Below are 16,511 nucleotides of genomic sequence, written 5' to 3'. Positions count from 1 at the left end.
CAAATTAGAATAGCTGCATGCACACGCGAAGTGAACGGGAAGTTATAAACACAAATTAGGAATTTAAAGTTAACCCCGTTGGTTAGAATCAATCTTTAATACAAAACGAGAGCGCAAGAAAAAAACACGTCCGTTCACTTGGAAAGATGAAATATTAACTATTATTTATTATATATTTCCTATAAATGCGTGTTTTTTTTTTAATTTTCTAAGCTGTAAGTTATTTTTCGTATTTTAGTTCGATTTTCCAATAATAAATTTTTGCGGACATGTATATCTTACGAACTTTTTCTTAATCTCATTATTTCATTTAAGGCCCCTTTGTTTCATGGGGTTTTTCCTGTTAACTTTGAGCAATAATGTTCTTCAATGCGAATACCGTCTAAGGTTCTTCTTACACGACTAAGTGCTTCATAAGCTTGTCCAGCAGGCATGCATAGATCGCGCTAGCTCTATCTCTCTTACTCCTTTACGGAGGATCTAAAACAAAAAGAATTTATCAATCCTGACGATCCTAATCAGGATAATTAAATTTTTTATCAAATTATTGCATTGTCATCGGTCCTTGAGAAGTATGTAAAGTTATAAGCTTATCAGATATTTGGAAACCCTTGAAAATAGTGTTCAAAGATTCCGATACATACATACATACATCCCGAACTAATAAAAGTGTATTAAAAAAGGTGAAGGCAGAGTATGGAGAAGGCAGAGTATGGTCTCTTTATCTCTTACGTGACTAATTTTTTTTTTTTTTTAATATATTTTTTTTATTTTATTTTAGAATTTATAAATATGGATTTGCGTAGCTCGGACATGGAGGTTTGCTTATATATTTTCTCCAGAATATTGGTCACGAATAGTGGATGTTTCCCGCAATAAACAAAAAATTAATAAAATAATTACTGATTTAGGAAAGTATTAGTCAGAAGAAGAATTGATTATTGTCAAATTTATGTGCTACGGAGCCGATATGGTGAAAAAAAAAACTTGGCTTCTGTTCAAAGAAAAGAGCCTCAGTGCCTTCGGCAAAGCAGTGCATATGTGCATCACTCAAGAGAAACAAACAGGAAGAACAACAACACGGCAGCTGCGGCGGCTAAGTTAAAAAAAAAAAGTTGGGAAAAATAATCGCGGTGACTTCCGGGCGTGCTTAAATTCAAGTTCTGTATCTTTTGGCGGGTGTCGAACTATTTGTTAATATAGATAATTATTAGCCGCAGATGTTTAATTATTTCAGTGCCGGAAAGGTAAAATTAAAAAACATCAGTTTTGGGTCACGGGGAGAAAGTTCACTGCTTGTTATTGATATTGTTATTGTTATTGAGATTTAGCATTATTTGTTGTTAAGTTTAAAAGTCCTTATGACAGCCCAAAGGCAAGTGCAGCCTGCCCCACTCCCAAAAATCTAAGCACGATTTTCCTGCCCTTAAATTGTTTACATTTCCAATGTTAGTGAGGATTCTATGGCGAACACTTCATCACTGTTTTTATACCAAGATCATTTCTAAACAGATGATATTGGGATAAAATATCTAAGTAAAAGATTACAGCTGTGATGAAACAGATTTTAATGCTGTAAGCTTGTCTCCACTAAAAAGACACCGCTCAAAGTCACCTGCTGAAATTTGTCGTCAGTGCCATAAAAAAAAACCTAATTTCTGAAAATGACAAAATTAATTTAACTGGAAACGAAAAGATATTGTCAAAATACTTTTAAAAGAAACAAATATGAGATGAAATGATTTCGAAAAGTTTTTCGCTCAGAGCATTTATTACAGGTCAACCTCAACGTATGTTTTTAAGAGACTCTTCGGAATTAAACCTTCCCAGTCCAGCGTCTTTACAAAAGTGGAACAGCATAAAAAAATACCAGCTAGGAGACAACGAATGTTTATACTCAGCCCTCAAAGATACTGTAAAGGAAATGGCTGAATCTAAAAAAGGATCCATAATAACTAACATAATAACCAAAATGAAGTTTCAATAAAACAAATTAACGTAAAATTTTTCAGTTGACGTAATTGATGGCTTAGAGCATTTACTTGAACGCTCAAATAAAATGCGTATTTGTTATACGGTTTAAAAAAATGAAAATTTATTTATATTAAAATATATGAAATATAAATAAATAAAGTAATATAAAAGGTGAATGCTTAATAAGCCTTAAATATAAAAACATTAATATTGCTGAATATAATGGGTTCAAACTAAGACGCGGTGTGTATGATCAAGGAGGTAACAATAGAAAATGTACCTAGTTACTTGAAGTCACGGTTGAAAAACCTTACTTTACTTTTCACTTACTCCGCATATTTTCAAATCTATAAGAAATAACTTACTAAAAGCTAAGTTTAAAACCCCTCGCGGAATAGTTGATTTCTATATTATACGAGAGGTATATGATAGAGGTGGAGAACTATCGATGGCACTATCGACACTATCGATGGTTTTGCGCTATAGCACCGCCATCGATGGCAGCCCTGCACTATCGATAGTTTTGCACGCGGCTTATCACATCACAAAGAAAAAATAAAGTTGAAAGTGGAACGCCAAAATATAGTGAAAAGCTAAAGTATAGCTGAAATTAAAAATCTCCTAATGCTCTTTTTAAAAAAGAATTAGTTTTGTACATCTTTTCCGCTCGAATACACAGTTCGACGATGTACTTTTTATACAATCCCTAATCAAAAAACTAAATAAATTAATTAATTTTTTATTTTTAAGGAGTTAAAAATATAATAAAGTTTTGTTCAAATTTCATTTTATAGCTTTTTTTACATCTAAAAATTAAAAAGCATAACACTACCGATAGTACTATCGACACTATCGATGGTTTGAGAAAAATAATCGCTCACTATCGATGGCGACGACTATCGATAGTTCTCCACCTCTAGTATACGAATTAGAGCAGAGATCAGTAACGAGAACGATTAAATAAAGGGGGGAGCCTGCTATAGAGGCGTAAAAAAATCGATAGTTTCGAGAATTTTTTTGGGAAGGAAAGAAATGTCTGATTAAAATTAAAATGTTATGGTTTATTCTTATATTTTTCAAGAGTCTTCTCAAATTTTTTTTATCATCATACATAATATATTCTTCATGTTTTACGAAATCTACGGAGGCGCCTCCAGCGTGCACTTTCTGTGTGGCGGGCAAGATGCTGGTTGCAATTTTCATCTGAAACATAAAATTCAATTTTTAATTTTCAATAGAGTAATTCCTAGGTGAACCATAAAAATTTAACAAAAAATGAAAAATTCAATAATATTTCTCAGATAAAAAAAAATGAATTTTTTTTCAATCATTTCAGATCATTTAAAATTCTGGTTAATATTAACTTTCTTACGGTATTTTAGGTTCACCTAGAAGAGAATTTAATCCCGAATACAACGCATTTTGAATTGATTCGATAAAACGTTTACTTTTTTTCCTATCTTGCCCGCCAATTTGAAAAAATCATCAAAATTGAAATCCGAGAAATCGCGTGTCAAAGTTTTCGTTTCGTTCGGATACTTGCTTGACGCTTGCTCACTACTTCTTCTGCATCTCCGAAAATATTCTGCATTTTTTCTGAAATTTATAGACACATTCTTGGATAGTTTATGAAGAGATTTAGGCAAAAAAAATACGGTTTTTTGAAGCCTCTTAAGCAGGCTCCCCCCTTAACAAGAGCGTTAATCCAAATAGATTTTAGCTTATGCAAACAAGCAGATCCATCGAAATAGTTCGGAAGTGGCAGCCTCTACTGCTGCATTTGCCCAAAGAGTTAATGATTACTTGTATTGCCTAAATAGCAGAGTATTAACTAACAAAAGTAGCATGAAATGCGCACTTCAAATTAACATTGTCTAAGACAATGAGAGGTACTTTTACAAAAATATAGATAATTTTTTGACCAATAATGTACCCATTGAATTAACCTCGACTAGATATTTTTGTGGATATATTGCAAAGGCATCTAGTTGGGATAATAGCATATCGTTAATGATTAAAGAAGACGATCAATTAACAGCTCCATCTGAGCTTTTCTGTTATATTTTTTAATGTCTGAAAAATCCACATAAAGGTTTATAAAAATATTTTTTTAAATAACTAAATATTAGGAAATTTATAGTGGAACAACGTAATAAGTGCACAAATGAAAGTATTGATTACTTATTATGGTTTGATATACAAATTTAATGTTATGTGCATCAGGTAGATCTTTTCGATCTTTTAGATCTTCTTAAGCTTTGCAAATGGACTGTGATAGCTGATAGGCAGAATAAACAAGCTTAGTTTAGAATTGTATGTCATAAGTAATAAACAGCAACGATTTTGATAATTATAAATAAACAAATAATAATAAATAAAAACAAGAAAGGAAGCTAACTTCGGCAGTTTATATACCCTTGCAGATAGAACTTCGATGACTTCCTGGATTCCTTCCATACAATATAAAATATATATATTAATGTTAAAAAACAATGAAGTAATACCTGCTTTCATTTCATTCACCTATACATATTATATTTTCAGTTTTACATTCACAGATTTGCATTTTTGCTCCACATCTAACGATCGTTTGTATGGCACCTATGTGATATTATATTATTATAGTCGTCCGATTTTCATAAAATTTGACATAAAATTTAAGACTGATATAAAATGGATATATCTTAAATTTAATGAAAATCTGCTGAAAACTGAAAACATTATAATTTTTAATTGTATTCATTTTTTGATCGTTCCTATGGCAGCTATGTGATATAGTAGTCCGGTTTTTTTATAACACAAAATTGTAGATTAAAATAAAATGGCTATATCTTATATTTGATGAAAATCTGGTGAAAACTGAAGAAGTTATAATCTTTAGTTTTATTAATTTCTTTTATTTCTTATAAAATGGCTATGTATCAAATTTGATGAAAATCTGTTGAAAACTGAAAATGGTATACTTTTTAATTGAATAAATTACTCGATAGTTCCTATGGGAGCTATAGATATAGTCGTCCAATTTTCATAAAATTTTACACAAAATTGTACAATAATATGAAATGGCTATATCTTAAATTTGATGAAAATCTGTTGAAAACTGAGAATGTTATACTTTTTAATTGAATTAATTTCTCGATCGTTCCTATGGGAGCTATATGACAACAGCCACCGCCATTCTCATTCCTCTCAAATTTCTCGATCGTTCCTATGGGAGCTATATGATATATTAGTCCGATTTTCATAAAATTTTACACAAAATTGTAGAATAATATGAAACGGCTATATCTCAAATTTGATGAAAATCTGTTGAAAACTGAGAACGTTATACTTTTTAATTGAATTAATTTCTCGATCGTTCCTATGGGAGCTATATGATATAGTCGTCCAATTTTCATAAAATTTTACACAAAATTGTAGAATAATAATAATCTCAAATTGGATCAAATTCTGTTGAAAACTAAAAATGTTATAATTTTTTTTGTAAAAATTATCCGATCATTCCTATGGCAGCTATATGATATAGTCGTCCGATCCGGCCCGTTCTGACATATATACGAGTAAAAGTATATAGAAGGCTAACTACAAACTTTCATTCAGATACCTTCAAAACTGAGAGACTAGTTTGCGTAGAAACGGACAGACGGACAGACGGACATGGCTAGATCGACTCGGCTGTTGATCCTGATCAAGAATATATATACTTTATATGGTCGGAGGTGCCTCCTTCACTGCGTTGCAAACTTCTGACTGAAATTATAATACCCTGCAAGGGTATAATAACAATATAGAGGCATTCAAATCAAAACAAACAAACACATTGATATGCACATGTATACAGTGCAATACATGTTTGGGATCAGCTGTTAAGGGTGTATGTCACAAGCTTGGGAAAGACACGACAGAACGTCGTTATCTTGCATATAGAGCCGTTTAAATTTAATAAGTTTACGCGGCACCATGTTTGAAAATGATTAAAATCTGATTGTAAATCCGACTGGCACGCAACGTCCTTACATTACACGCAAAGCCTGACGTCGTCAGCCTGCAAAAGAAAAGTCCAATGCTTTACTGATATCAGTATAGATTACATATGTTTAAAAGTTCTTATGGAAACCCTTCATAATATAGGAAAAGAGCTCAATATATTATATTGCTTTTCATGTTCGCTTAATAAATCCATGATATGAAGAAATTACTTATCTATAAAAGTGCTGCAAATGAAGAGTTATTTTATTTTCAAAAGGTTTTGGGATGGCCGACAACTTAAAGATTGTTGGCATAAGTGATTCTTCCCAAATAAGGAAAAAGTTGGTTGTTTTTAGGGATAAGATAAAGAGTGGTTGTTCAATATTATTAGGTCCAATTATGATGCAATCATTGTATGTTTTTAAATCTAACTAGCAGTTGAAAATTTTAGTAAAACCATGCTAAATATTCCATCCCTGCGAAATGGATTATTGATTATTGAGGTATAATGGAATTTTCAGCTCTTATTTTGAGAAGTGTTACTCGTAAAGTATTTTTTGATTCGTGTAATCTGTTTTATTTCTGAATAATATATAAGTTTATCCGAATTTGATTTAACTACGTGGGTTTCGGTTCCGGTATTAATTAAAATTGTTCGATTTCTAACTATATTAAGATTTGGATTAATAGTATACATTTTTTCTATGTCTTTTGAATACTTAAGGGAGTTTTATGGTTTTCCGACGTGCCCTTTGCGAATCTTATGTTACCATTTTGCATGTTGAACGAACTTTCTTGTTGGTTTATTACGGTTTTAAAATCTACAACTTTCACGTAGTTTCCATAATCCGGGTTATTGTAAACATTATTGCGGTTGTAGCTGTATTGTAAGTAATTAATATTATTATTATTACCTCAAGCATAGCCTCTATTGCGGTAAATATCTCTGTTGTAACCCCCCGCGGTGGACATGCCCTCTTTGCGAGTATAGAATAGAGTTAGAACTGCCTCTCATTTCCGTAACATCATGCCAACAACATCATGCATGCCAAGTGCTCGGACGATGGAAATCATTGGCTCGCGCCACTGCTGCAGGACCTGTCGCGATGTGAAAATTTGTGTTTTACGCGGCAAGCCAAGGGTAGTTTTAAGGAGGTATTATCGAGTTTTCACAAAACTCATGATATTTTTAAGGCTTCAAGCTTTTACATGAGTCTACCAGAAAGAAAACTGGCAGACAGCATGTAGTCGGACTCCAACAACCCGCTGTAGGCTCTCAACAGCAGCCTATCTCGGCACAGCCCCCCAGTATTGGATTCAATCCAAGCAATCTTAAATTTAGTGATAAATAAGATATCGAATCTAAAATTGCCGATAGAGTAACCGTACCGCCGGTTACATTCGTTTTAATCCTTGGGGGTTTTAAATAATGACCCCTCAGAGCCCCGGTATTATATCCTCCAAGGGTGTCCTATTTTAAATTTCCTATTAAAATCCAAGAGGCCTATGTAGTTAGCTTGCAGACGTGATGGTGATGTTTAATATCTTTGTGTGAAGCTATCTGTCAATGGCAGCTTCATTTTCATTACCTGATCATGATCATTTATCGTTTCTCGTTTCCTAAAATAATTCCACTAATACCCTCCTAATGCAACACAAAATAATTTAATAACTTGATTTTTCCACATTTTCCAAGTCAACCTTGTTCGAAACACCTTAGAGCGATTGCCTAATCTTTGTTTTGTTATAGATCCGGCGAGAGTTAGTTTAGCTAGTGGCGCCGTCGACGCAACTCCAAGATCCCAATCTTCCTACGGTCGATGTGAATCTCGTTAATTCAGAATATATTTGACCGTACAGCCAATTAATAAATAATTTTATATCTGAACTTAATTGTTCCTATTTATACATGTGCACTGACGTGTCTGTAGCTATGGACAACTATAGAGGAATTCCTAATTTGTCGACCATCCCAAAACGTTCCAAAAATGTCATTACCTTTCATTTGTAATACCATTGTAGATCAGTTATTTCTTCATGTCAACATGAAGTTATTAAGCGTATATCAACAACAACTAATCTTTTCGAACTGAATTTCTTTATTATAAAGGGGAACTTATAAAGGGAACTTAATTGTTCCTATTTATACATGTGCACTGACGTGTCTGTAGCTATGGACAACTATAGAGGAATTCCTAATTTGTCGACCATCCCAAAACGTTCCAAAAATGTCATTACCTTTCATTTGTAATACCATTGTAGATCAGTTATTTCTTCATGTCAACATGAAGTTATTAAGCGTATATCAACAACAACTAATCTTTTCGAACTGAATTTCTTTATTATAAAGGGTTTTTATAACAACTACAAGGATATATAATCCAATTGATCTTCATAAATGGATTTTAGGTTATCTGAATGGATATCTGTAGTCTCGCATGCAACTTATTTGGGTCACTTATTGATTACAATATTTTAAAATGAACTGCTTAAAGTTCTGCCTATTTTCACAGTTACGAGGACGACGTCAAGCTTTTTCGGATTTAAAAACATATCTTAATAATTTGTAAACATGGTGTCGCCTAAACTAAAATGCAAACTAATGACATTGTCTCGTATTGTGGGACGTAGACCGAATGTTGCCGTCCTATTCTAGTAGACTCCTCAAATTAACTTGCTTTCCTTATTCAACCGCAGAGCTATGCTAGGTATCACCTTCATTTATGAGGTGAAATTACTGACTTTCTATGTTTGCTCAATACCGAGTACAAATATCCTTATACACTTATTGTTGCTCCACTGTAGAACATCCTAAGCAATCAAAAAATCAGGTAGATAATGTTTGGCCAAAGCTATTAAAAATACAACTTTATTTTGATTGAAATATCAAAGTATTTATGTTAAAGTAGAAAATAGTTGTTGGAAGAATAAAAAATATTCACAAATGACGGAGATATAGCCTATCTAATAAGGTAGATTTTTATTAAAAAATTAATCTAACTACATAAAATATCAGGGTTAAAATGTACTTTAGGCTATTCACATAAATTACAGCCGAAACTGCTAGACGAGGAAACGAGAATACATAAACACATACTACGAATGACTCCGAACCAGTTTGAAAGTCTGTTGGTACCTTTTAAATCAGTAACACATATAACTGTCTCTTTCAAGGTTTTAATGAATCTCTAATTAATGAAAACTGCATTACTGTGTCATAGCGCCATAAGCAAACCTAGACAAATCAAAAATCAAGTGTAAGGATGTTTATCACGGTATAAACAAAGCCGGGCTAGGATCCTCCACTGAAATATTTATATTTACGGGGACAGGCAGGATTTCGGGCCCGAGAGGCCGAGACGGGGAACAGGAAAGAAGGAGTAAAGGGGGAAAGGGGATGCTCCGCACCGGCTTTCCGGCGGTTCAGTGTCGGCCCGTCACCCGGATACCGACGCCTGTCCCACCGGTGACCATGTGCGGCTCGGCTTCGGTCCACGCCACGTCAACCGGCGGCGTGTTCCTCGGCCAGGGAGGGAGGGCTCGCTCGGGTTGTGGTTAGGCCGGCCCCGGTACCGGGTGGCGACCGTCCCTCAACTCGATTAAGGCGCTTCCCCGACCCCGTCACCCCGGTATCGGGGTTGCCGGACTCGCCTGGGTGGAAAGACACTTCCGGGCATAGGCATGGAGACCACGTCACCCGTGTGCCGCCCACTACGCCCGGAGAGGAACCCGGTTTGGACGCGGACCCGTCAACCGTGGGTCGCTTTCTCAAAGGGGGTCTGGGACACCATAGTAGCGTTCACATATATTTGTTTATTCCCTAAGATCCCTACCGGAAAAACTACTCCTACCTCTTTCTCGCACATGAACCCCGCAACGAGGATCGCGCCAAGGTCCAGCTCACCCGCTCCTAGTGGTTCTTCATGGACCGCCTTTCCACGGTGGCGGACCGCATGGGTGTCGTTGTTGTCGTCGCTGGCCACGTTTTTGACCTGAGCCTGGGTCGCCCGGGACTCTGGCTCCTTGCGGTGACGGTTCCAGGAGGCAGGGCACCCCTCCGGCCGCGTGGAGCCCGACTCCTGTTTTCCGGTTGCGGACCGGCTCCCGGAGGTTCGTCTGTCCTCCTGCGCTGTTTAAAACCGACTCTCAGAGGCACGTCTACCCTCTTGGGCTGCTGAATACCGACTCCGAGAGGCACGTCTGCCCTCCTGGGCTGTTGAAAGCCGACTTCCCTGTCGGCGGGCAGAGAGGCCTTCGGCAGCCATCTGCCGCCGAGCTCTCTGCTGCTCTGGCGTTTTTGCCCTTCGCTGGCACGAAGTTCGGATTTTGAAATTAAAAAAAATAAAGAAGCAAACGAAAAACTATCAGAATACAAGTTAGGAAGCTTACTACATATGTAAGCCTCTTGTATTCTGATACGTAATATAATGGATGTTTATTAAATTTTTGAAAAAGAAGTACATGACGCAGTGGTTTTATTGTTGCATGCGTTAACTAGTTGCGACAGAAAAATAACGACAAAATATGCATAATATGTTGATCTAGTACTTTTTTTAAAGGACCTGAGTCAATAGTTTTATTTGTATACCCTTGAAAAGGGTTTATGATTTCGGTCAGATGATTTGACGCCAGCTAATTGTTACTATTAATAGTCACAATAATTTACGTCATAAATTGAGTTAGAGGTATCTTCGTCAATTTTATCTTACCTTATGAACAGGTTTTTATATTTTAACAGTATAACTAGCCGAATTAATCTAGCCATGTCCGTTCGTCCGTCTGCCAGTTTATACGCAAAATAGTCTCTCAGGGTTAGAGCTATCTCGAAAAACTTATTTATATTATACGTACTAAATATGTACATATGAACATACATATATAAATGGCTTGATCGAACCACCAAATCCTGTGGCTGTCATTGAAATACTCTTAGTTTCTATTTTTTTTTACAGTACCCTTAAAAATTCGCAAAAAAAAATTTATAAATATATTTACTTGAATATGTTCGTCAACATTGAAATTATCAAAATAACAAAGATCAAGGCATCTAAATAATCTGGTTAATTGTGTTACTATAAATTGTTTGGTATCTAAAAGTTTAGAAAATACGTACCATTTAAAGGCCGATTGTGCCTATTTCTAATTGAAGAATCACTCTCATGTGGTGCAGAATAAGAGCCCCTTAAATCGTACATCATGTTCTAAAATGGTTATTTGTAATTAATTTGTCTAAAATAAAATATAAATATACTTACTGGAATGTTAATCAGCCTCTATTTTAATATATTTAGTTACACCATAATACATATAAACCTGTGTTTAATATTAAAAACAAAAATATATTAAAATTGCTATATAATATTGCATTTAATTTAATATTTAGCGAAGCGACAAAGTAGGAAAATATTAAAACGTTTTAGTGTTGAATTGCATTGAATTTAAGTTTAGAGTTTGTATTCATATATTATAAATAATATACCATATATATAAATAAAAAAATATATATATAGTGACATATCCACAGTCCCATAGACTTTAGCACATGCCTACTTATTCCACATATATGTACACCCATGAATCATCATCGAATGATAACCATACAGTCATTGGATACCACAACTCCACACGAGTTCGACAGTAGAATAAACACAAGTCCCCAGTAATAGACTAAACAATTTTATTGTCTAAACATCCTTTCCTATTTGTCACGTTCACACGTTCAAAGTTCGGACTCGTTAGCTCGAAAACAAAATAATCAAATTTCAAAAGAGCACTTGTATCCAAGAGCGAATGCACTTGAATCCAAGAGAAATTAAAGAATCAATTAAGCTCTCTCTTAGAATCTTTCGAAATCAATCAAGATCCACAAAAGCTCGAAACCGAGGCTTGATCGTCACCCATCCTAGTTCAATAAGCAGAGTTCAGTTTAAGACACGAAATTATTCGGTCGGTGTTCTTCTCATAAAAATATCTTGTAACTTATTCGGTTAAATAAAAATAAAAATAATTTCTTTTAACTTACGAATAACCAAGTATTTAATTGTCGCAGCCAGTAGGATCAAAAATTAAAATAATCCTTTCAGTACGGTATTGGTCAACTTAAAGGATAAGCTATACAACTAGCTATCCAGACCAACGAATTGAAATAGTGATTAAAAAATCGAAAATCCCGTGCGATCGGAAATAAAGTTCAAACCCGAATCTTTAATTCTGTGACTTTTAATACAACCAAACGAAAATCCCGTGCGGTCAGAAATAAAGTTCAAATCCGAATTTTTAATTCTGTGACTTTTTAAATAAAACAAAACTAAAAATGGCAACAGTGCAACAACTCTCCGAGCTACACTTAAATCAGTTGCTGAACCAAATCAAGGAGCTGCATTATTACGATGGCCCACCAGGAAAGCTGTCAATATTCATCAACCAGGTTGATCAACTGCTGACCCTGTACCCAACACAAGATAACCGGCAAGCTCATATAATCTACGGCGCTATAAAACGAGTAATAGTGGACAACGCCTTAGAAGCAGTAATCCAAGCAGGAGCAACATCATGGATGAAGATCCGAGAAGCCCTTTCCACTTCATTTAAGCATCATAGACCATATGTGACGCTGATAAAACAACTGGAGGACACGCCATATTCAGGGAGCATTAGTAAGTTCATCCAGATGCTGGAAGCACAGCATCGTAATATTTTTGATAAGTTAGAACTAGAATATAATCCCGTAGTTAAGAGCAATTATTCCGATATGTTAAAATGGACTATCAAGTCTACAATCGATAAGAAATTACCAGATAGAATGTACATGTCGTTGGCTCGTAAGGATATTGACACTATCCCAAAGTTAAAACAAGCCACTATGGAACTTGGTCTTTATGACGCAAATCCTGAAGACATGTATTTTCAAAAATCTCACGATTATAATCGCAGGAATAAGGGAAATAAAAATTTAAATAATAATCAAAGATATTACAATACCAAACATAACGCAAATTCTAACTATTCATCTACGTCTCAAAATAATAATCAAGCCAGTAATTCGAATCGAAATACCCAGAATCGAAATCGAAATAACCCTACTATTGTTGACCCACAAGTTTATCACAATTTTAGGAACAAGTTAAATCAAGGTAGGCAGAATAACCCATTAAACTATCAGCCCTCTACTTCACACAACCCGGGTAATAATGGTCCCGTTAAAAGACAAAGAGAAAGTAGTAGTGGACAGACTAAAATGGAGGTAGACGTAAATTTTCATCAAACTGCCTCGGAAATCTCGGATACGGGAGAAGAGGAAGTATCAATCCAATTAATTATGAAAACAATCTTTACAAAGGTATGATAGACACAGGGTCATCCATTAACATCATTATGGAAAATTTTGCGAATTTAAAAGAAAATAAAGAAAACCTCACGGTATATACAATTAAGGGCCCAATAAAACTAACGAAAAGTATAATGATTAAGCCCCATGTAATATGTCCGTTCGAACAAAAATTCTATGTTCACAAATTTTCTCAAAATTATGATTTCCTGTTAGTTAGGTCGTCAATACTTAGTAGATACCAAAGCAAAGATTGATTATGAAAAGGAGACTGTAACCTTAGGTTCAAAAACCTATAAATTCAGATACGAGGATGAGAAGGGCGAGACCGCATCAACTAGATGCCTTGACCCAATCAAAAAGGGCGAGACCGCATCAACTAGATGCCTTGACCCAATCAAAAAGGGCGAGACCGCATCAACTAGGTGCCTTGACCCAATCAAAAAGGGCGAGACCACACTAAAAAAGTGTCCCAGTCCAAAAGACAAAAAGGTTAACACCAAAATCGAACAAAAAGTGGAGAAGACCGCACCCCTAAAGTGCCTTACTCCCAAAAACAGTAAAGATGCAGAGGATGCAGATGCAATGCAATCCGATCTCACATCCATTACTGACGAAACAATTAACTTCGCGATCAATAATGAATTACGCGAATGTAATGAGTTTAGACTCGAACACCTCAATGTTGAAGAAAAAGAATGTTTAAAGAAGGTCCTATACAAATATAGAGACATTCAGTACAGAGAAGGTGAGAATTTGACTTTCACTAGTACCATTAAATATGTTATCCAAACTCAACATGAAGATCCGGTTTATCGCAAACCATACAAATACCCCCAGAGTGTTGATCAGGAGGTAAATAAACAAATTAAGGAAATGATAGAGCAGGGCATTATCCGAAAATCTAAGTCCCCCTATTGTTCACCCATTTGGGTAGTTCCAAAGAAGGCAGACGCCTCAGGTAAACCGAAATTCAGATTAGTAGTCGACTAAGGACGCTAACTTAAAATTGCAATTAGATAAATGTGAGTTCATGAGGAAGGAAACAGAATTCCTAGGACATATTGTCACTACTAATGGAATTCGACCTAACCCAAACAAAACGAACGCAATCACAAATTTCCCATTATCAAAAACTCCTAAACAAATAAAATCATTTCTAGGATTATGTGGATTCTATCGCAAGTTCATTCCTAACTTTGCTAAGGTAGTTAAACCTATGACCCTAAAGTTGAAAAAAGGAGCGGTAATCGATACCAAATGCAGAGATTATGTAGAGTCATTTGAAAAACTAAAGGTATTGATAACTTCAGACCCGATTTTAATCTACCCTGATTTCTCAAAACCCTTTTCTCTAACAACTGACGCTAGCAATATAGCAATTGGAGCTGTTTTGTCACAAAACCATAAGCCCGTATGTTACGCAAGCAGAACGCTAAACGAACACGAAACAAACTATGCTACTATCGAAAAAGAATTGTTAGCTATAGTTTGGGCAACTAAATATTTTAGGTCATATCTATTCGGAAGGCCATTTGAAATATTAAGTGATCACAAACCACTGGTGTGGCTTAACAACATTAAAGAACCTAACATGAAACTACAAAGGTGGAAAATCAAATTGAATGAATTTGATTACAAAATTAAGTATCTTCCAGGCAAAGAAAATTATGTAGCAGATGCTCTTTCCCGCACAGTAATAGAAGAAGCCATGGTTGGCGAAATTGCTGATAGCATGGATGCAAGAATCCATAGCGCTGCAGAAGATAACTTAAATTACATCTCCATCACCGAAAGACCCTTAAACTATTTTTCTAGACAAATAGAAGTAGTAAAAGGAGAAATAGACACAGTTAACACGAGTCATTACTTTCAAAAATTAAAAATTAAAATTACATATAAAGAAATGACGATCGAGTTGGCTAAAAACCTCATCAAGGAATATTTTTGCACAAAGAAAAGCACTATTAATTTTCCAAATGGGCGTATATCGAAATCATAAGCCCTAATTGTTTCACAAAATTGCTGCGATGTACTCAGAAGTTAACTGATATTCTGACGTATGCAGAATTTAAAGATCTAATCTTAAAGAAACATAAGGAACTTTTACACCCAGGTATAGAAAAAACCATTAATTGGTTTAAAGAAGAATATTACTATCCTGACAGTCAGAAACTCATTCAGAATATTATCAATGAATGCGAAGTTTGCAATATAGCTAAAACTGAACATAGGAATACGAAACTTGTATTCGAAACGACACCCGAAGTCTTAAACAGGGAACCAAATCTTCCTATCTTGCATAGATATCTACTCGAAATTTGCTACTCTAATCGAAGTAAAAAGTAGAGATTGGCTGGAAGCAAAAAGAGCCCTCATGAAGATATTTAATGACATGGGAAAACCGCAAGAAATAAAAGCAGATAAAGATTTAGCGTTTATGTGCATAGCATTGCAAAACTGGTTAAAATCAGAAGGCGTAAATATAACCATCACAACAAGCAAAAACGGTGTATCCGATATAGAAAGATTTCATAAAACTGTAAATGAGAAGCTGAGAATTATTGGTAGTGAACAAAATATAGAAGACCGATGCACAAAATTTGAAACGATCCTATACGTTTATAATCACAAAACAAGGCACAATACCACCAAAAGAACTCCGGCAGACATTTTTCTATACGCAGGTAGCCCTGATTTTAATGTACAACAAAACAAAATTTAAAAGATTGACCAGCTGAACAAAAACAGACATAGTTATGATGTTGATACGAAATACAGGCAATCACTCAAAGTAAGGTGACCAACCCGTTTAAGAAAACAGGTCAGATTAGACAAGTGAATGATAAACACTTCGAAGAAACAAACAGAGGCAGGAAAATCGTACATTACAAGTCCAAGTTCAAGAAACAAAAGAAAACTAACAAAAGTAAATACGATAATTCCAGACCCATCGAAGAAGATTAAGAGATGCCCCGTATTCCCATTAATGATTATATATCTGGCAATCATCGCTCTTATCACCGTAGTCCAAGGCAGTAGCATAGAAGTAAATTCAATAAGTGCTAAAAATGGATACCTATGGTTTCAAACAGGAGTTACGGAGATACCCACGAGTTACGAATATCATTACTTAAGCATAAACATAACCAAGACCATGTTAATGTTTGAGAACTTGTTGGATGAAGCGAAACATTTTCCTGACATAATCCAAATAGATTACTTAGTTGAAAAACTAAAA

The 16,511-nt window shown here is 35.0% G+C and overlaps 1 protein-coding gene across 6 annotated transcripts in view; it reads right to left on the bottom strand.

Annotated features, from left to right (window-relative positions):
* Nucleotides 1-16,511, bottom strand: part of MFS17 (Major Facilitator Superfamily Transporter 17) — a 105,932-nt gene that overhangs the window by 65,592 nt on the left and 23,829 nt on the right. For all 6 annotated transcript variants that reach the window (XR_015271073.1, XR_015271072.1, XM_086830220.1 and 3 more), the window contains exons 2-3: nucleotides 11,199-11,256; nucleotides 11,057-11,144 (exon numbers count right to left, since the gene is read on the bottom strand). Coding sequence is in view for 4 of the 6 variants with exons in the window: in XM_086830220.1 (XP_086686346.1) it covers nucleotides 11,057-11,141 (85 nt within the window). In the remaining 2 variants the exon portion in view is untranslated. The remainder of the gene's footprint in view (nucleotides 1-11,056; nucleotides 11,145-11,198; nucleotides 11,257-16,511) is intronic.

The sequence above is a fragment of the Drosophila serrata genome, unplaced genomic scaffold (genome assembly GCF_035046125.1).
Source record: "Drosophila serrata isolate PLE 108 unplaced genomic scaffold, ASM3504612v1 contig_229, whole genome shotgun sequence".
Classification (NCBI taxonomy): Eukaryota; Metazoa; Arthropoda; class Insecta; order Diptera; family Drosophilidae; genus Drosophila; species Drosophila serrata.
Note: the sequence above shows the minus strand (reverse complement) of the source record. Positions and strands in the feature narration are given on the sequence as shown.